This window comes from Melospiza melodia, chromosome 1 (assembly GCF_035770615.1).
Source record: "Melospiza melodia melodia isolate bMelMel2 chromosome 1, bMelMel2.pri, whole genome shotgun sequence".
NCBI lineage: Eukaryota > Metazoa > Chordata > Aves > Passeriformes > Passerellidae > Melospiza > Melospiza melodia.
The window spans coordinates 104845324-104868027 of NC_086194.1; the positions used below are offsets into that span (position 1 = coordinate 104845324).

Consider the following 22704-nt stretch of genomic DNA (forward strand, 5'->3'; position numbering starts at 1 on the left):
TTGGAAGTGACTATCAACGATCCAACAAGTCCAACTCTTAAGTGAATGGCCCATATGGGAATTGAACCCACAACCTTGATGTTATTAAGCACCATGGTCTAACTGAGGGTCATAATGTACTAAATCCATACATCAAATACTCCAGTTCAAATTCTGTTCATTGATGTGAAGACAAGATATGAGTAGATCACAAACTCACAGTCTGGTAAACTCCACCTAGATCTGAACAATCACATAACCCAAAATGGAGTACTTAAATTTGGAACAAATGGTAGATAGGGCTTATTTTTCCACATGACTTCCCCACATCCACTAGACATCAGCTATATTTTCCAGTACAAGAGATCCTATCCATATTTATTTTGGTGATGATTTTAAACCTGTACAAAACCATCTCATTTTGAGTGTCCCCATTATCAGCAAGTTTACTGCAGTATGATTCTTAAAACATGAAGTTTTAAAAGAGTCAGCAACTCTCTCTCTCATTTCATGCCTCTTCACAGAAGTACTCTATTCTGTATCAAGAACTCAATATTCACTGGAGCTTGATACTGCCTAATGCAGCAGATATGAACTGTGCTCTCCCACACTCCAGAAATTCTCCTCTGTAACAGTAATGAGGGATCTTTCATTTTCCCAGCCTTCTCCTCAAAAACTCTGTACAGAATCAGAGAAAACAGGCTTATCAAAACTGGCCATTTTTCTCAAAAGTTTTGGTTTCATAAACCATTCTGTCACCAATAAAAGACTGTAAGCTAAAAAAAATTTACCAGCTGTAGCTGGAACCTGCCACATACAGTGGGATATCTGTCTTGTAGCAGAAGTGAAAATAAATGCACAGACAGCAAATTTGCCAAAATAATGGCACTTCTTTTAATGCTTAAACTGGGAAAACTGTATACAGATTCAAAATTCAAGCAAATTAAAAGAAAATAAAATCTTCCACAGGTTATTAGCTAGCACCATCACATCTGTAGCTCAATTACCCTTTAAACTGCAAGCTGTTGGCACCTGGGAAACTACTCCGTGGAGGGCCAACATTCTCCTTTCTATAGGTGTGTGGTTGGCCAGCAACTGAAGTTGGTGAAGAATGCTGGAGGGCTAATGGCAAAGACAACAAAAATGGAAAACTAGAGCAATTCCTTATTACCCTGGTAGGTGACAGCTCTTCTCATGCAAGAGAAGAGGAAGGACCTCCTTTACAGTAACCTTTTCCAAGTTTAACTGAGTTACACAGTGTGAGCTGGGAGAGTGGCAAGCGTGGCAAATTTGAAATAATATGATCTCACTGAAAAGGGAAGAACTCAGAATATGATAACTGAAGATCAAATAAGGAAAACAGATGCCATTAATATGTATATAATGCTTCAGAACACAGCGCACTGTGGCAACTGCTAACATATACAGAGCACAAATACAAATGTGTAGCATCCAAATCAAAACTGTATCAGCTCATTTCATAATGACTCATTCTAACATGGTCTACAAGTTGAAAACATCTGTGTTTCAGAAGAATGTTCAATTCATATCCTCCACACCACAACCAACAGACATTTACAGCTACTAAGTACAAACTACAGAAGAATCCCACCTACACCAGTATTTACAAGACTACTCATTAAACTGTGCAGCGCACACTTTTTTTAAACTGCTTATCAGTTCTCCTGATACAGATCTCAACTTGTCTGTTTACAGACATATTTCTTTTAAACTACAATTTGCATGTGTTTGCTTTCCCTCAGCATTCTTACTATTGTTTCAGAATCTGGCAGAATCATAGTACACAGTGTCCTATGTGCTTGACATTTATATTTAAAGTGGAACAGTACTATATTTCTGCAGTGCAGAATACTATGATAATTCATTCAAATTTGGATAGTTATCTTGCCTCTTGAAAAAGTATTTGTAAAGAGAAGATAGTTCATCAAAATAACAATTTATGATTTCATACATACGCCACTGAAATTATAAAATATATTCAGCAGCAACAGTACCACAACCATAATATGATCAGAATCAACACCAGCCATCAGAGAAAATAAGTTACAGACAATCATGCAACTTGAACAAATTTGTCTGGACAATAGAAAATACAAAAATCCAGCCAAACCTAAGGTTTCACCTTATTGCTGATTATGAACAGGCATGCATTAAACATAACATTTAAGGAAGTCTGCAACATCCCACCCTGTGCCATGCTTCTCAGAATACACAATTGTTCCATGAAAAGCATCCCCAGCCTTCATCTGCACCATTTGAAAGTACAGCTGAAGCTTTTGAAAAAGCTTCAAAGCAAATTGCATGCTCTTTAAAAAATGTAAAGTTGGTGAAAATTTTTCACAAACCTTTGAGTGTAAGGAAAAAAATAAGAAGCAGGGAGAGGAAAGGAGAGGAATTCCACAAAGTTGAAAATCTTTGTGTTTCAATCAAAGTAAGAGAGCTGGGAAACCCTTGCAATGAAGTTATTCTTATACCAGATTTCCACAGCACCAACTTGAAAAAGTTTCCTTCTAAACCATAATACTGTTCAGCTTGATTTTAAATGGGAGTTTTATTTCAAGTACCTCCATGTATATTCTACACACAGAAGAGAGTCACTAAACACAGCAAGAGAATAGTAATCGACTAATCTAAACCAACTTTTCTTTCTAACCTTGGGCTGAATATGGCTCTTGGAAGATGAAAAGAGTCAATCCTTCCTTGGCTTCCATCTTGTTCCACACAGATCTCCACTTTCTATTAACCTGCCTGGACATCTGGTAGAGAACATACTCTGTTTTGAAATTCAGGCAGGTCTTAAATCTAAAGCTGAAATGAAGTTAAATACGTCCTGCCTTTCTAACTACTCAGCTAAGAAACACCTCACTTTTTCATTTTAGTATGATGTTGCTGAAATTTTTGGTGGAGTGACCAAACACTACATAATAGACACACCAAAGGTTGATGACTGACAAGCAAATTCTAGAGCACAGAGACAAAATTGGAGAGAGAACACAATTTAAGATTCATACAAGAAGGTTCATATGACTATTCTTACAAAGGAAAAGACTTTGTCTCTATTTTGATATTTCATTACTAAGCTGTTTGATATTTAATGCCAATTCTGAACAGTAAAGAATAACTACTTTGTCAGCAACACTTATCATGCTGATCTGGTTCTGATCCAGTTTGACCAGACTGCTTGTTTCCTGCTGTTCTCCAGTAAAATGCAGCAGATGTCTACGGTTTTTAGGAAGTATAAAACAACTGAGATGTTTTGGGTATGGTTTGGCTTAACCTCCTTGGATCACACAGAGAAATAAATTTTAAAATACAGCCTTGTCCAGCTCAAAATAAATGTGCAGGGTAAAGTTGTATTCTCTCAAACAAAACAATTTTCTTTTTTAACTTCTATTTTCACGCTGCAAATGGTGTCCAGTACCTAAACAGGTCTAGGAGAAAGCTGGAGAGGGACTTGTCACAAGAGCATGTGGTGATAGAACAAGGGCTAAAAGTTTAAAACTAAGAGTAGGCTTAGATTAGATATTAGGAAGAAATTCTTCACTGTGAGAGTGGTGAAGCACAGAAAGTGGTCCAGAGAAGCTGTGGATGCCCCATCCCTGGAAGCATGAGAGACCAGGTTGGATGGGGGGCTCTGAGCAAGTTCCTGGTGCATGGCAGGGAGAGTAGAATTAGATGGTCTTTAAGGTCCTTTCCAACTCAAACTATTCTGTAATTCCATGGTTTAAAAAAAAAATCTTAAACTGGAGGTAAGGATCTTCTTTATTTATGTCAATGTCAAATATGCATTAAGAATCTGCATTAGCAATTGACTGGAAAAGAAAGTAATACTGTAAAGGGAATGGATGACCCAAAATCTCTAATTCTTTCACTATTCCTATTTAAACTAGAAAATAGCATCAGTCTTTATTTTCACATGCTCCAAAGTACAGCAGGCACTTAATGAAAAGATTACAACTTCTTCTACACAAACAAAAATGTACACGCTAAGTACTAAGCTGTATCCAAAAAAGTTCAGGAAATGTGATAAATAAGACACTTAGGTTTTCTATTTCTTTTCTTAACTTGCTCCTGTACATTTGGCTCTTATTTTCCACAAATGAGCAAGTCCACAGAAGGAGCATCAAGATGACACATGAGACAGAGGAGTGTGTTTTTTGAGCCTTAGAACAAGAAAGGTGAAGAAAGACCTTGCTACTGTCTGTAAGTATGAACCACAGGGTTACAGAGACAGACTCTTCTTGACTTTAAAGAGCAAGAGACAAGTGCTGAATAGGAAATTCCATTTAGATACAAGTAAACATATTGTCTCCAAAAAGATGATTCCAGCCCTGGAAAAGAGGTGCTTAAAAATCCAGAAACCTCCTCTCTGAAGTATTCAAAATTCCAACTTGCCTGGAGACTGTGTGTTTCAGGGGCCCCTTCCAACATAAATTCTAGTACAACTTTCCCCCCCTCCCCCTTAGCTACAATGAACTACTGTACTATAGACCTGACTCTTATTCAGTATTTAAACTAATTTTTAACCCTTTTGCCATGTACCCTGTTTATCCTCTTCTGACAACACCTCTTGAGTGCTTTGCCATCCTGGCAGATTTCATACCTTCAATCTTTCCTGAAACACTGTTCCGTATGTCGAGCTATAAGCCTACAATAGACTGAAAATATGCGAGAATATTCTTCCTGAATATTCTGACATTACTCTGTACTGAACTCTGTCCTCCAATATTTGAAGAATCAGACTACAGCTTTGGATAGTTTTATTACTACTTCCAGTGTCCTGCTCTATGTGCATCATATGTATAAGAGAATTTGTGTAACATGTTAAGAGGCAAGAGCAACAACTCTCCAGTTTACTTTTCAGCATATTGGTCATCCATGTGTTGACAACTTCAAAACAAACCTCACTTAGCTTCAAACATCCCCATTTTTCTACAGTGCATTTCAAATACTACTGAGTTCCAACCTGCTGTGTTAATGTATTTATCTGTATTAATCAGGAAGTCCTCCTCAGTGCCACCAAGCGTGAACAGAGATGCATGATCCCTTTATTTACAGGTTATCCATTGGAAGTATTGCCTCTAAGAATCACTGATAACTTGGGAGCTTTTCCACTTGTTTTCCATCTAAATATCTACTCACCACCTCTCTCAGACCTGTTAACTGTTTGTGTGGATGTGCTACAGATCATGCATAAAATGTGTAAAAGGCCCATGCTTTACCTATCCTTTCAGCACATCAATTAGTGCTCATACCCAAGTACAAACACAGAATAGTGTTTCCCTCCTTTTCAAGGGGAAGTAGGCTAACAGTTTTTCATGAATACGTCTACATCTTTTATAGCAGAGTTCCCAGGGATCAAGTCCTTCAAAAAGAAAACTGTTTATAATATTGTATCACTGCACACACTCCCTGATGACTCAGCTTTGTACTGAAATCTGTGCTACCCATTTTCAAATTCCCAAATTGTGCATTACAAGATGACAATAAACTGTTAGAGAGACTGTCAGCTTGAGTTAACTTTTATAAATAAAACAATTTCAAGGTTCCAGGTTGCAATAAAATATCTTTAAATAGTACAAACTTTTTTTCTTAACGTGTCTTCAAGAAAACTTAATGAGAACATTCTGCCCTTCTGCTGATATTTGCAGGAACTTTTTACATAGAGAACAAAGTTAAATTACAACATGTTGCTTTGCCTACATACAATGAACAAATTGAAAGATGTAATTTTTACTTTTAGTTCACTTATAATAATCTTAAGTGATACTAATTATCTACAGTATTTATACTTTCAAATATAATCTCGTGTACTTCATTGTTCTGTGAACTGCTTTCCGGAAATTACAGAATCATTTTTCATTATGAACATGCCCAGGGCAAAGATTTACAAATTTTTTTGAAACAGAAAAACTATTTCCCCAGGGTAGCCAAATGAAAATTCTGCAGAAAACAGTTTTAATGATGGCAAAAAAAATAATGAAGATTTAAAGCAGTATAAACAACATCAGATTTTTCTGGAATGTCTGTACCTTTTACGTTCTTCAAAAAGTCACAATAAAAGACCACTCATAGCGCTCTTGGACCGCTTGCTTTGGAGAGGAAAAAAATGTTTTCCTCTCCAAAGGAATGTTTTTACGGCAATTATCTATGTCCCAGTACAAAATGCTGCATGAATATTAACCTCTTGTCAGCTCCCATGTAGCTTACATTTGCCAAAGAAATACCACCTGTCTTTGGGCTCAAATGGCCAGTGAGTTTCATGTCCTGTTCCACTTACCAGGCCTGCTCTCTTCTTTCTCTGATTAAGTCCAAGTCTCCCTATAAAAACTCTATCACTACACATATTATCTGAGAGCTCTGGTAAGGACTGATTTCCTTTCAAACTTTTAATGTCACTCTGGCTTTGGGGTAGACACTCACAAGTTGCACTGTCTCCCAAGAGTATATAAATGAATGTTAGTTTCTACAAGAAAAGTAGGGGGAAGAAAGAAGTCCCAGACACAGTTTACACACCCTCCTCAGCCACCAAAATGTACTATGAGGGAAACAGTCAACACAGACTAGCACACGAGACCAGAAAGTAGTTCTGCTGGAATGCAGACTAACTACTGAAAGCATTAATTTTAAAATAAACACAGAATCTGATTTACCAATAGGCACCTACATTTCCACAGATAGATCCAAAGTTGAGACGGCCACAATACACAGAGCATCATCATACAATATCACAAAGATCAGCCCAAACAGAGTAACACCACTTCAGAAATCTTCAAGAACCTGCTCTTTATTGCTTTTCAGCCCAGTCTTTTATACCCCTCATCTTACATGCCTTACACCTGTGTGCCCTCTGCACACTTTGTGGTTGGTCAGCACACCTCAGCTCTCCATGTCCTGTTACCTTCAGTGCTGCTCACCTGTCCTGCACAGCTGCAGCACATTGGGGATGAGGCTCCAGTGCAGCCCCACTCCCAACTACCCCAAACTGTGTGCCTACGCCTATACACCTTTTGAATGTGGCCTTACACTTCCTACAGTTTCCTGACTACTCCTGACCACAACATTGTTTGCTATGGTTTCATCAGAGTCTTGTTTATATTTTTGAAACTTCTCTGTATTATTTCCTAAAGTAATGTCTCTTTCTTTCAAAACAATTTACACAAAAAGAATGAGGATAAAGAAGAGCTCCCGCAGTGAAGAGAATTATCTCAAAATTACCAATACAATTTGCTCTTGATTGTACCCAGTAAGTAACACAGAAAATCCCTGTCTCTTTCCATGGGAAAAAATACACTTTTATATATAAAAAGCTTCCTAAATATGAGCAGATGCTTTGCTGTCTACACAACTGCACTGTAACTGTGAAGGTGGGATCTCTGAATGCAATGAATCATCCATCTTCTGAGCCTGCTTCCTGGCATGCCTCCAGGTACTCATACTGTCAGGACTGTTTGCCAGCAGCACCTACTTGTACTGCAGCAAGCCCACTCTAGATTATGAGATGTGATACAACCTAAGCACAGTGACACTACATGAAAGGGATAGATCCATACACGTGCTGATCCATGGGGAAAACAGTGACACAATAGCTGCTAAATCCTTCTTGCCCCAGAAGAGAGGATCCCTTATACTTGGCTGTCAGGACTCTGGTGCAACAGCTGCTTAAAATGACAGAGAAGCCCCAAAAACTCAGAAGGACAGCACCACCAAGCATCCCATGGGGAACAAAAGGCTTCAAAAAGTGAGAGCTGATCAAAGCCTTACCTTCCTTGCACTGTGCACTTCTGCTCCACCCCACTGGGTAAAACAACTGTGAAGTCCACTAGTCTGTTTATCATGTTCTCCTTCATGCTCACAAGGTTCTGATCAGAAATTACAGATGTCTCTGCAGGTGACTTGGGCTCACTTTGAATTCTACTTGCTGCAGAAGGTTGATTTGGTGGAGGGGGAGCACGAGCTTTCATTCTTTTCCTTGAGAAAGAAAGGCAAGAAGAAAATTAATAATTTCTTCCAACAAAATCCACACACGTTACAAAGAAATATATGTTCTTTTGGCCACAATCTCAGACTGTTTTAAAAAGTTCCTTTAATGCAAGTAATTTTTTTCTTCATCATTAACTTTTTCAGTGGAGTAGCACTTTTATTTTTACCTCCTCTCTAAAAATACGCTAATTTTTTAATGATGCACTCACTCCTACTGTTTGCTTTCCATGCCCCAGGGGATGAATCAGTTCCATAATTAGGATATGATATAATCGTTTTTCTGTCAAGTACGAAGCATACTCCTATGAAGTGAGAAACAGAAATGCTGGGTCCAGTCCAGACCTGACTCAAGAAAGAGTTGTATTTACGTACATGAATGTTTCCTCCAAGTCAGAATGGCAGCAGTGGAAGCAGGGTGAGGTTTCATTCAGCTATATTTGGGTTCCACAGTATTACTCTACTTGAAACATTGTCTCTTCCTCTGCTCTAAGTTAGTAGTATTAAATCTGGTTCATCGTACTTCATAGGGAAGCACCACGAAAAGGTCAGCTGTGAATGATATCACTTCTTACCATGCAACACCAACACTACAGCTCTTTGAAAAGCGCCCTGAAAGGAACTCATTCTGCAGTAGCAGGCTATGCACCATGTGTGATATACAGAAAAGCTGTATCAGCTCGCACCAAGCAAGCAGTGTACTTTACAGATATAAACCCACCACAGACTTGAAGTTTACTTCTTTGGCAAGCTGCCAGACAGATAAGCAACATATGTGTGCTGGTAAACTTCTGAATAGCTGGCCTCATACCAAACACATGTCTAAGAGGATTAACTCCGATGATTAATACTCCAGTGACCTCTTCTGACTAGATTTATGCTTAGTTTAAGTCAGATTTTAGTGTAACAGATGGAAAAAGCAGTAAAATATTTACTCAGAAATTATTGTGGAGGCCTACCGCCTGCATTTTCTTAATCTGCCTGTTTTTTTAGGGTGCAGGAAGAGATTATGATTCTTCACACGATTTTCGCCCTGCAAACAACATGAACTGAGGTCCAGAAAGGAAAAGTACAGAAAAAGCACTCTAATTCTTAAAAGCCGGAAAAGCTTAGTGGTCAAATCAACCAAGGGCAAAACTGTATATAGGGGGAAAAAAAAAACCAACTGAACTGAAATACCAAATCAAACTCCTCTTTAATAAGAGATAACCTGTATTCTCACAGATAAAAAGGCTAAACAGAGTTTGGATTATCAGTGTAAGCTCCTGGCAGAAGAAAAAAAAAAAAAAAAAAAAAGTGTTCAGAGGTAGTCCAAGCTCTCCATATTTTGTAATAAGTATTTGCATTTGACCAGCAATCTCTGTGACATGTCTCAACTTGCAAAAATTCTTTACACTTCCTTGAAAATGCTCATTTCAGTGAGACCTCAACAAGGCAGTGGTAAATCAGCTGTGATGAAGATACTGCCTTTTCTTCCCTGAGTGCATAACAAACAGCATTTTCTACAGATATGCAGGGAGAGGTACTGCCTTATTTACTAGTATAGAGACATTTCTCTTTCATCAGAAATTTTCTTGAACATTCATTCTGATTTTATCCTATATACACTGAGTGAGGCATGAAGTCATCATCACTAACTTGCATCTCCTATGCTCCTCTCCTTTGAGGTGATAAGTTCAGAGCATTGACAAGTAATTAACTAGCTTGACTCTGCATGAACCAAACTCTTAATTTATTTGCCTATTGAAGAAAAAAATAAAATTTGTATTAATCTTCTCCTCAAGTCCTTTTATGTTTAGTTACAGTTGTTATTTGTAAGCAGGTGGTGAGAAACATGGGAATTGTGCATAGATCCAGACTCATGGTAAAACAGCCTTACAATCATGCAGTTTAAGAACTTCACATTGATTTACAAATCATGTAATTCTTGCCCTTCATATTATCAACTACATCAACAAAAGTAGCTATAGAATTTAGCTGGTTTCTTAAAACAAGCTTTTATATTTTTTGTTTCTGCAACTTGTTCTATAATGCAGGAGCTAATTCCAACACATTGCATCTGACAAAGTACCAAAGGGGGTAGAAAGAAAAGAAGCAGACAAGTGTTCTGAGCCTGGCAGAACTAGTCGCAATTATGAGTTACCTCATAAATTCCAGATCTCACAGTGAAAAAAGGTAGAAGAAATAAAGCAATGGTTAATGAAATAATAATGAAAATGAAATTAGCTGAAGCTGTAGACACTTGAAATTTCAGAGAAAAAGTGAAGAAGGACTGAGTTTTGAAGCTAGTGAAGGAGCTGGAAGTAAATTGGGACTATGCTACACAAGGCGTCTGTTCCCTGGCGATAACATAAACCTGCCTGAGGTTTTCTATGGGAACAGACAACCAAGGTCAGACACCTTAATGAGAGTGTGATTTTTATCTTTTTAATATATTTTTAAAAACTTGTAAAGTACTCCTCAGCCAATTCTGCAGTTACAGACCTTGTATGAAACCACTTGAGGCTGGGGATGAGAGGGGCGCAGTGTGTGCAGTGTGTCAGCAAATCAGGCATCACACCAACAAAAGCATCAACCATACATTGACCAGCGGTGCTCACTTCAACTCCATACAACATCTAACAATGCGTATTCTTTTTGGCATTATGCAGACAGAGCCTTTTAGATACTACAATCCTCCTTTTCTTTTGCGCAGAAAGGACAGGGCAGGTCTGTTTCCTTCAGGGACATCAGGGAAAGGAAAAGGGAAAACACTCCCACTGCAGTATCTCTAACCTAGCAACAGTTCAGGTGACCTCATACGAACTTTTCCACAATAGTGATTTACATATTCTCACTGAGGCTGCTTGAAATTCCTGGTTTTCAACATTTTGCAAATGACAGATCTCAAACTATTTCAGTGGAAGCAGATCCCTCCGCAGTTCACATTTATGGAGTGATATGTCACACAGATTTGCATTTTCTAGCCAACTTTCTGAAACATCTCTGTTGTAGAATGTAGCTACATGAATCAGAGACTGAAATCCACAGATCTAGCTCTACCTTGGATCTGACATGAGCAGCTGCTTTTTCTGACATGCTCCAGCAACTGCAGTCAGAAGCTGCCTAAAAGCCTGTTAATACTATTGAATGTGAGTGAGAAAAAGAATTAATCTTTCTTTGTCAGAGCAACAATGGTTATAGAGGACAATACAAAAGCACTCCATAATAAAAGCCTTATTGTTACCCCACTAAAATAACGCACAAAGAAAGTGAGTGATTTAAAAGCCTGTTTTAAGCAAGGGAAGAAAGGGTACTTTCCATGCTATAACCACAACATACTATAAAAAAGTTGCATACCAATCTTCAGTGTGAGATAAATTCAACCTAAATTTAGTTCAACAGCCATCTTCTCTCCACAAACATCTTTCACTGCACTCACTACTGAGATACCTGTTAAGACTCTGTACCCGCTCCTCATCTGCAGGAGAAGTTACAAGTGGGAACACTTCAGATCTGGTTTAACTCGTGGTTACATGACTTACATCCTTCCATCCAGTCCTTGAGACTGAGACCGTCAACAGACAGAAAACAAGCAGCTGATTCTAATACACAAATGTACAATGGCTTTTACTGAGGCTTGAACTATTTATTCTCACCTAACTGTAAATGGGAAAAAATGCATATAGACATGAAATAGCTAGGCAGAATATACAAATCACCTACCAGCACTGTTCTCAGTAAAAGCACCAGGTTTCTCAAGATGGAAAAGGGAAAACAAGGAAACTGACCTGTTACGGTTGCAGCTACCACTGACTAATAAGATCAGTGTTTCTGTAGTTCAGCACAAAAGAAACAAAAGAGAAATGAAACGAAGTTTCATCAGATTATGAACTTCAAGACAAGGTAACACAAGCCCTTTGGACCTATAATTTATTAATATATAACTACGAAGCAACAGTATGGAACCTGGACTTTACAATCCCATCTGAGAAAAACGTGATCTCTCTTTTGAGCAGCAGTGGTCCTTCCATGCCCAGGGAAAAGCTATGCAAAGACTGCCTTTCTTCAGACAAGGTCTAACACACACACACACAAAAAGAAAAAAACTGAAAGTGAAACAGTGAAATGCTACCCATTTCCACCATTCTCAATAAATAATCTTCTCTGCCCTGTGAAACAAAGGCAACTTAACAGGTACAGAACAGACTTCATTCCATGCATGTCAGCAGGACTTTGGCAAGTGCTCCATAATTCACCAGTTTGTAGAATCTGGTCCTTTCTATGCAGTGTTCTCTCTCTGACCATTAATTTTAAACAAGCAAGAACAACAAAAAAAGTGCAAAAACACACATACACACACACTGCAGGAAAAAAATAATATTAAAAAAAAAAAGGAGAGAAAAGACCCAACCAAGAAACCTTAAAAACCCCACCCAACAAAACCAAGAAAAATCCAATACAAAGCAAAACAAAAACTCAACCATCCCTTATCATAGCAGAACTATGGGAAATTAATTTTTTATGTAATGGCCAACTAGCACAGTGTGGTCAAGTCAATTTGCAGTCTGGTCAAAAGGCTCAAACAGGTGCAAAGGTTTTTCTGTGACAGTTACGTACACTCCATCTCATAATTAGGAAAACAAACCAACATACGAGTGCTCAGTGATGAGAAAATACAGACACAGCATCTCTTAGATGAAAACCAGGAAACATGGGAATAAACATTCTTGATTTTCAGGTGATTGGACTCCTACAGTCCTTTGAGGGGAAATCTGTGTACATAGGCAAGAAAAAAAAAAGCAGATGAGTATGTTCACTTGCTCCTTTTCCCCGGGCAACTTGCACAGCAAAGTCAGAAGCCCAGCGCTGAGGCACACACCTCATACTCCAAACCACCAAGACACAGCAGGGCAGAAGTCACTCATGTTCAGTGATCTAACTTGTGAAGGAGGTATCTTTCAGAAAACACTTCCTTTTCATTCTTTGCTAGTTGCTTATGGCAAAGCAAAGAAAACCCAGATCACTGGCTAGGAAAGGGACAACCACTTTATCAGAATAAACAGCACCTCTAAGTTTCCTCTTTGTAAGTAAAATCCTTTCAGCTTCTGATGCAGAAGCTCAGAAAAATTGTAACAGACACTACAAAATATAAAGGAAATACAAACAGATCAGCAGCAAGATCAATTCACCTCAACAATTCTGAAAATGGAAACCAAAAGTCAAACAAATCTCAGAGAGATTAAGAACAGACACCAGGAGCATGATAATGTCCATAACTACTAAAGAGGCACAAATTCATCCACACGGCCTTATAGCATAAACTAGAACTCCATTCCACTTTGTCATCTATAACACCTAAATTAACCAATTAAATTAAAAACAATACAAAAATAGCAAAGAAGATTCTCAAGTTTACTTTGTCTGTCACAGGCTAAATATACCAATTCATTGCAATTACGTGCAACACAGGTAATGTAAACCTTTAAATGTCTCATACAAGTTATAGGTCTAAAATGCATTACTATTGTAGTAACTTGTTTCCAATATTATTTTCCAATATTTTGGTAAAATTAATAGTATTACACAAATTTCACACTTTCTTAAGAGCTGAAATCTTCAGCAGACTAAGATGGAACGAACTAGATTACTAGTGGATACGGCTCAGGCAACAATGGGGGTTCTCTACCTAATTTTTTTAATAAGTTGCTGCTTTTTTTTAGCAGTTTTTACTCTGAATTCCATGGCTACTATAGTATATAATTATTTTATGCTTTTCTCTTTTCAAACAGTTATTGGAATTTCATATGACTTGTAAAAGATCATTCCATTTTTAAGGCAGGATCACACTGATAGACACAATGAAAATTATTTCCTTGCGGGCATGATAAAGTCACCCAAAATAGACAAGAAAAAATAATTTGTTTCTGGCAAAGAAATGAAAGTCATTTAATCATATTTTTGATCTTCCATTTGATTCTACTGATGAGAAACCCTACAGCTTTATGTATTTTAAAAATAAACTTTCTATGCCAGAAGAAAAGAAAAGGAAATAAAGAACAGAAGCTAATAGAATGAGCACATGTGTAGAAGAGGAAGCAGGTATGGAAGTATACAAGCATGGTTGCCCAAGGGTGAAGTTAAAAAAAAATAAACAGAAGTCAAGGTGAGATGATACAGTTTAATGGAAGTACTTCCTATTATCATCTCTTTAATTTTAAATTTTTCACCAACTTAACCAATCAATCATTTAAAAGTGTTGAGCTGCAGTTTCCTGGTCCCGGATGTGCCAGTGAATAACTGTTATAAAATTTGCTACCAGAGGCATCTCCCCATAAATGACCCATTTCATGAGAGGCTGAAACATCCCAACACACAGCAGAGACCTAGCTACTCTGGTCCTTGTGAAACATTGCATACCTCCAAAGAAGAGAAAACAGGCTTCTGCTCAGCCAGGACTCAGACTCCTGCACTGACAAAAAATAGCTGAACTACTGAGGGCTCACCTTCTGACAGGAAGGCTAAATGATTTGTTAGCCTGTGGCTGGTAACATCAAATAATTGTGTTTTTATACATCACCCACAATTTTCATTAAGAATCATAGTGTACTATCTTCCAACAAAAGCCTAATTCTTATTGCAGTCACTAAGGCATTCCCTCAAGATCTGGTACAGAGCCGCTGACATACCAGTTTCAGGACAGAGTCACTTTTAGGGCCAGAAGAAGCCAGAAGCACTCTAACCTGACCTCCTGCAGTGCATGGGCAGGCAGTGCTCCCACTGCTACCTCAGAAAGCCCTCTCTCAGCGAGGAAGCAGGGATGGACCTGTACACGGGTGGGCTTTAACTGATCAAGGAATAACACTGGAGCCTTTTGCACTCAGCAACCACAGCCACACCAGGGAGCCTAATAGATCTACCTGTATCAGTTCCCAAAACAAAGCAGAAGGCAAGCCCTAAAGAAAATCTTTTAAAAAGCAGCCAAATCCCCAGATTTGGGTACGTGCCCGCTGCAGTTAATGAAAACACTGCCTGAATAAGCACTGTATAATAAGTCTGTATCACTAATGGCTGTATCATAGGACTTTTGAGATACCACCCACACATTCAGTGTGTGGCAAAGACCACACTACAAGTTGGTGCCATGCTGTACAACTCCACTGGGTTGCACATCAGTAAATAGGAATGAAATGGGAGAGCAGTTAATGTTATTTAATTATTTACCTAATCTGCTAAATCACATGCTGAAGAAAAACAGAAGTCTCTGGTGGTTAAAGGCAAGAAAGCACAGGTAAGTTCTATTTTGGAAAGGTAAAATTCTGCAATCTAAAATACAGTGATATTGCATCTCTCAGTCAGAGATACACAAATAGTTTTAACTTTTTAGCTTGGGAGATGTGATCCAAACAAAATGGCACCAACAACTCATTTCTAGAGGATCGGTAAGAAGCTTCACCTTCAAAAAAATGTGGTCTGGAAAAGCAAATCTGGAAAACACCAGTCTAGGTAGGGATGGCGAAGCCTTGCTCTTTTCACAACTGCATTTGCCAGAAGAGAAGCTACAGATGAACCAAAACATGAATACAGGCAATAAACATTTAGGCTTTAGGACTCAAACATGTTTAACCATCACCATCTCAGCTAAAACTCTCTGCCAATTTCACGCTGACCAAAATCTAAACTGACTTTCAGAGAAAACAGTAATGCAGTAGTGCAATGCATTCAGTGTGACCAGTATCCCTACCAGTATATTTGACGTTTTCCTTCATTATGCACAAACTCACAATGTTTTTCCCCCATTTATCAAGTATTGATCTATTAGTCTTATTCCATTCCAAGGAACAATAAGACTAAAATAAAGAAAACACTTAAGGAAAACATCACATTGCTTGTGCTCAGCTGAAATATCATCCAGTTCCTTCATCTGTGACTAAATCAGGCTGTTTTGCATAGTATGCTTCAGTGGGAAAAGAGAACTCTATTTTTATGTTATTGATACGTAAGCATAATGGCATTGGTTACTTAAAAAACTAAACCAAACTAACAAAATGCCAAAGCCATCCATGCTAACATCCTAAATGCACTTAAGAGTGAAAACCAGATTACTGATGCTTACACTGTAAAATGCCCAAGCCCTGTTACCAGGGCACTCTGTTCTGTTCTCTGCTTTCTCAAAACATCACTCAGCTGTTAAAGACACTCTGTTAATGCAGATAGCAGGCTACAACCATGCAGACAAGCCACTTGCACACTAAATTCTTTGCAGAGGGCAAATACTACGGCTAAGTGTGAAAAATGTAAGTTTAAAATCTCTGGCAAGACAACTAATGAGATTTGTCAGCATTATTCATGATATTATAGTCAGGTTCATGTTGCTAAACTTGCTCACCTGTGGAAAACACTGTCATGAGACAAAGCAAGAGTATTTCCAAGCAGGCTGGAAGCACTGCTGGCCTTCTGCATGCTGTGGGCAAATGGGCATCCTTCAGATGCACTCACTCTGCTACCTGTCAGCTGTGGTTTTGTGAGGATGCCACAACTCCATGACAAGCTCTCTAGGTCTGGAAAGGTACTTTCTAATAGGCTTTATTAACACACAATAGTCTTTATCATGTTTATTAACAGTGAATCATGTCAGCAATGAGCAGATGATTTGTTTCTAAAGGGGTCAAAAGGCTAAAGGTATGGTTTCTCAAGCCTGAGGCTACCTCAGAAACACTTGTACTGCATGTTATCCCTGAAATGATAGGTGCTGTTCAGATTTCAGGGTGGTTGTCCTTTTTTAATCTCTTATCAACAATCAACTTCAATAAAAATTTATTGCTTAGCAACACTGATTTATAAACTCTCCTGTAGTGACTTGTACTGTCAACTAACATGTAAATTCAAGGTGCATTTGAGTGGTATTGTTGAGCAAAGGTATCCCAGCTTGCATTCTATTTTTGTACCCACAGACTTTTAACCTCACTACCACTTACTGAGAATCACTCTCTAGAGGCCTGAAGACCATAGATTAGTGCTCCTTGCAGTAAAGTGCTTGCATTATTCCCACAGAAGATGGAATAGTTTTGAAAGAATCAAGGAAAAACAATATATATGGTTAATGAAATTCTGATGTGATTTACTGTGCTGGCTAATTCCTAAGTTTTATAAAATGCTTGGAAGCCAGTGAGCAGTTCAGTGAAAATCACTAACTAATTACTACAGAATATTATTCATATTAATACCTTTGTCAACTAGAAACAGCCTTAAAAGAGTGTCCATCTGAGGTGCAGGTGGGGAAAAATTGTTTAGCATGATTACCTGCTTAATTAGGTACATGTGTGGTGAGCACTAATACCTGTTACTGTGAGCTGACAGATCATAATTCCTCATCCAGTGACAATGCTCTAGGAATACACCACTGAAGCTCATTTCATCTATTCACCCTGACACAAACAGGTCTTACAAAACCAGGCAGGCAATGGTCATTAAGGGAGAATTTTCAGAATTCCGCCTATGTTATTCCACCTGCCTCCACTCAACTGTCTGCAAATGGTGATAAGATCACAGATACTTCCGAAAACCTTGACATACCAAAGAAAAGTACACAGACAAAAAGTTAAAGGCTCTAACCAGAGTAAAGAGGCATCCTGGCCCAGTTCCAAAGCACCCATCGGACCCAAAAGGCTTCTCAAAACATTAGAAACGTGTACTTCTCGGCAGGAATTAAATTAATAATTAGCAACTACCCCAACGTCTTTACAGGCTGCTAGAAGGTACCTCTGCTTCTGAAACCTGGTAAGATTCTTTGGCTACAAGGATCCAGGCAGGAGAGACACAAAACACAGCAAGCTGGACTACAAAAGCCATTTATTTTCCAGCTGCACTGCATTCTCCTAAAAGGGAAGCACCTCTGTGCTTCCTCTCAAGTTCACTTGCCCTTGGAGAAGCATTAGTGATCTTATCATTGCTGACCTTACATCAAATTTCCTGGGGCAGAGAAGGGAAAGCTGTATCCAAATCCAGTGCCCACTGTTCCCCATACATTCAAAAGTCCACATCTGCTGACATATTAGAAGATAAACAAGAAAACAACATACTTTGGATTTACTGATCTAGAAGACAAAATACATTAATCTACCTGCTTTATTTTTCATCTACAGTTATTCTGTAAATTCTAACTGTAGAAAACTACATGACACACAAGAATCCAGCACCTGAACTACAGGGCTGATAAGCTTCTCTTTGGAGCTAGAAAAAAAATCCCCTAAAAGATGTAACAATGCATATTTTTGTGAGATGTAGTTTACATTCACTAGCAGAGAAAAAGAATCAGAGGTGCCAGGACATTCCTTACCCTCCCTAATCATCTTAATTAGCATTTATAATTCAGTCTTAATACATACTCTTTCACACAGCAAGGAATCACATACAGCAGTATATTAAATGAAGGTTAATGAGGCAAAAATGTAGGGTCAATGAGATAAAGAAATATCCAACTTTGACACAACAGTCTAAACTATTGTCAGACCTTGTACTTCTCAGATGCCACATGTGCTTTTATGAGGAAATCTCACAGCTTCAGCTGACTTTCTGTGTATTTTTCTGGTGCGATTTTCCTAACTAAATTTCTTATTAGAACCACAAGTATTTTGCTTTCATTTTCTATGATATTCTCTCCTTCCAAAATGATGCAGGAATCAAGTACTTCTTGATTTAAACTAAAATTCAAGTATTTTGGTTTATTAAAAGCAAATAATAAAATTAATTAAGAAACCCCACTCCAACTCTAGTATGAAGGTAGGAGACTTACATTAATATAGAAACCAAAAAGAATACTGCAGAATTTAGCACATAAATACATTTACAACACCAAATAGGAGGACTCTGAAGAGGGACCCTAATTTATCAAGTAAGAAAAGAAGCGCTTTAATGATTTTTATATGCCAGCAAACCTCATTTTTAGCTTGTTTCCATTTAAAATTCTGTTTAATGTATCCTGTAGGCATACACGTTACTTAAGGGATTTTAAATCTCTCAAAACCAAAAATGATATAGGCCTCATGCAGTGCAAACTAGAGCACATTATGCAGAAAATCTTGATAAATCAGGCATGCCAACACACCCAGACAGTATTAAATGAGAGAGGAAGGAGCCAAATACCCTCTCTCTTTATCACACACATTCAAAGCAGGGATGATTATTGTGGGCATTTTACTGATGTACGGCACTGGCTCAGGACACAGGAAACAGGCAGGAGTCAGGACCATTATGGACTTTACAGAGTAAAACCAAGACTTTCCTGTCAGCAGCCTGGAATCCAGAGGAATGATGTTACATGTTATCCATGAGAAAATACCACCAAGAAACTGAAGGCATCTGCTGCTGGGGAGCTTTAAATGCTGCTCAAGAGATAACTGAAAGCAAACATGCTTGAGGCCGCCCTGTAACTACTGATGGGGCATCACAGCAGTGATTGCAAGATTTTGTAGACATGTCTGAGCCAGCTGCACACTCAGCAGAGCCTACAACACCCACACAGGAAGAAACAGGTATATTAGGTTACCTTATAACATGAACTGCCACAGTTACGCTAGAAGTGGCAAGAGGCACAAATACTTCAAATGCAAGCAACAAAAAATGGTGATTTAGAGCTGGACTTTAACCAAGAAACTTCTATCTCCTTGTCAAAAACAAAGAAACAGCAGCATTAATGACATCCAATTTCCTCCAGGTTCCATGTCTTGTCTGAACTGCTTTTCATATCAAAAAGGGTGACAAGTCTCACAAGCTCTTTTCAGTGCTGGAGCACTTAATGACTGTCTTCAGCTCTGGACCTTATCCTGCAGCTGTCACCCCACTGGTTACAAGGTGGTTACAAGGCTTCCTCTCACTACCAGCCACCAACTTTCCAGACACTTATGAAAAGCTAGTACATTAGCTTTTCTTTCTCTCTTGTCAATTAAACCAAACTAACCAGTGAAAAACCAATTATTTCTTAAAAAAATACAGGCAAAGAGCATCATGAAATAAACTTCATCTTATATTTAGCACTGCATGGCCACACAAGCTGTTGGCAGACTCTGCTGAAATAAGGGTGTCTGTCCCATCTGAAAGCCCTTACCTGGCAACAATGAATGAAAGCACAAGTTGGAAAGTGTTTGACTACAGAGTTTCCTCCTCACAACTGATGAAAACCAGAACAAAGATATCCTGGACTCAGTTAAGTCAGTAGGACTTTTGCCACTGATGTTGCAGAAAGCCAAGTTTTCATTCTGGCAGAAGCTCAGCAGAGCTCAGTTTCACCTCTGTGCTGACAGCCCCACTTGCTGGCTCCCCCAGTGAAAATGCAACTTCCACCAGGTACCAGGAGAACGTGGAGCATCAGCAGCATGGCACTTAGAGAAGCCTGGGGAAGTGGAGAGCAACTGCATGGTATTGCCATGGGCATCCAACCAGCTGCCTTTAGCTATGCAAAAGCACAGCTCTCTTAGATACTCTTACTACATCCTACAGAAAACCAGAAGAACACATTTTTTAACTAAGGCATTAAAAAATAAAAAGGGGAAAGAGGAAAAAAAAACAATTAAAAAAGCAAGCAAGGCTATCTTCATGTGTTACCACCCTGACTTTTTACCATTTCCGATTCTAAAATGAGTCAGAGAGGTCAAGGAAATCTGAGGGCACCAGATAAAGTCAGACCTGCCACACCACAATTTCTCTGGTCACCTCCTCTGAAATAGGAAGGCCAGTGGCATAGTGATAATGGGTGAAATTACCAGCATAGAGAGAGCACTCCCTGAGCCAGCGCCTAACAGTTGCTCACTTGACACATGCTGGCACTCTGCTTCCCAAGGAGAGATGAGAACCCGCAACCGCTAGCAAGCAGACCTAGCATCCCCTCTTGCTTATTTGACTTCCCAGTCTGGAAAATCCTGAATGCAGCTTGCAGAGCAATGTTCCTCCAAATAAATCTCTTCTGAACCCAACAAAAACTGCAATGCAACAAGCAAAGCAACAAGGCAGGAGAAACCCAGATTTACAACTACCAAAACAAAAGTGAAGAGGCTTTTTCCCCTTGTGTTCTAATTCTAGCCCTGAAGAAACAACAGTGGTGCAATCCAAGTTATTCCTGCAAGCTCAACTGACCCCTGTACTTCACGATAAATGCTGCTGAGTTAGCATGGGCTGCTCACAACAGTGTGGGAAGGAAGGGTGCACTCTCCTGCCTGGAACACAAAAGCATTTCCACAGCCACAGCTGCTGCACATCATAATTGACAAAAGCACAGGCCTGCTTCATACCTTCACGGGACACACAGCATGCAAAGGCTGTTCTTCCCTTACCCAAATGAATATCATGCATATATATCTGATGTAGAAAGAATGCTATCAGGCTATATGCCATCATTTCTGCTTCTGAGTCAGTAATGTATGAAAAGTAGGACTAAACAATATACAAATTATATTCACTGTTTAGATTCAGCTGCTTCTGCACAGCATTGCTTTATCTTCTATCAACTTCCTCTACAACAATATGAATAAAGAAATTATTATGGACATCTACTAACACAGGCACAAGCAGATCCTGTTGATCATACCTTGTTGCTCTACAAAAGGATGCCACCAAATGCTGATTTGAAAGCAAGTACATTTCCAACTCAGATTGCAGTTGCCCCAGGCCTCCTAGCAAGCTAAATTCAATCTCACAGAATCTGGAAACAGATGAGCCAGCAGAAGATGAATGTGTTTCGGAAACTGCTTGATCAAACGTTTTTTCTTTCCCCACCCTGAGTAGTGGGTGACAAAATTATATGACAGAAATATTACCATGCAATAATGGAAGACATGAGTAACCAATTGTGAATCATCACTACTCATGTTCAGAGTCAGAGAAACAGACATGGATGCATTCATGCACCCAGACATGTAGGCATTTGTGCATCATTGTCTTAAGCTGCATCAGGGGAAGTTCAGGCTACACATTAGAAAAAAATTCTTCACAGGAAGAGAAGCCCATTCCAATGACTGGGCATTAGAATGTGCTGCCCAGGGAGGTGGTGGAGTCACCATTCCTGGAGGTGTTCAAAAAAAGACTGGATGTGGCACGCAGTGCTATGGTTTAGTTGATAAGGTGGTGTCAGGCCTTAGGTTGGACTTGATGATCTCTAAGGTCTTTTCCAGCCTAGCTCATTCTGTGATTCTGATGGTATCATTTGTTGGCTACAATGTAAATATCACATCCTCACAAGAGGATGCACTAGATTTGACAGAGCAGTTGATCTGTTATGTCCAGAAGCACAGTAACAGAGTACACTGAAGGTTTTGCCTGGCATGCAAGAGTCAAAAATCATGTTCACTGATATAAAAAAATCACATATCCTTTGTGCTTATTATGAAGCAGCAAATGAATGCCCAGAAGCAGATGCCTCCTGACATATGCTTGACATCAGCAGCAAAAAGTCCACCTGGAGTGAATCAAACACTTCCATATAGGCAAGCTATGCATACAGGCATTAGCCAAAGTACTACTTGCACGCAGCCCCATTTCCCTGTTAATATCTAAAGACTTATTAATGCATCAACCTTATTCAAAGTATCCTGACCATGCTGGTGTTAAAAGCAAGCTATGCTTTATCACACGTCCTTGACCACAGGATTAGGTCCAGAAAGACAGGGTAGGAAGAGTGAGAATTTCATTTCAGTACTGCTTTTCTCTCAAAGCAAATAATGACTTAAAAGTTTAATCTTTGACTGAATGAAT

The 22704-nt window shown here is 38.9% G+C and overlaps 1 protein-coding gene across 8 annotated transcripts in view; it reads right to left on the reverse strand.

Moving 5' to 3' along the window:
• Nucleotides 1–22704, reverse strand: part of COBL (cordon-bleu WH2 repeat protein) — a 155010-nt gene that overhangs the window by 105188 nt on the left and 27118 nt on the right. For 7 of the 8 annotated variants that reach the window (XM_063163413.1, XM_063163387.1, XM_063163404.1 and 4 more), the window contains exon 2: nt 7765–7971. In XM_063163413.1, the coding sequence (XP_063019483.1) occupies nt 7765–7971 (207 nt within the window). Of the gene's footprint in view, nt 1–7764; nt 7972–11685; nt 11788–22704 lie in introns of those variants that run through there. The other variant, XM_063163394.1, reaches the window with a different exon arrangement.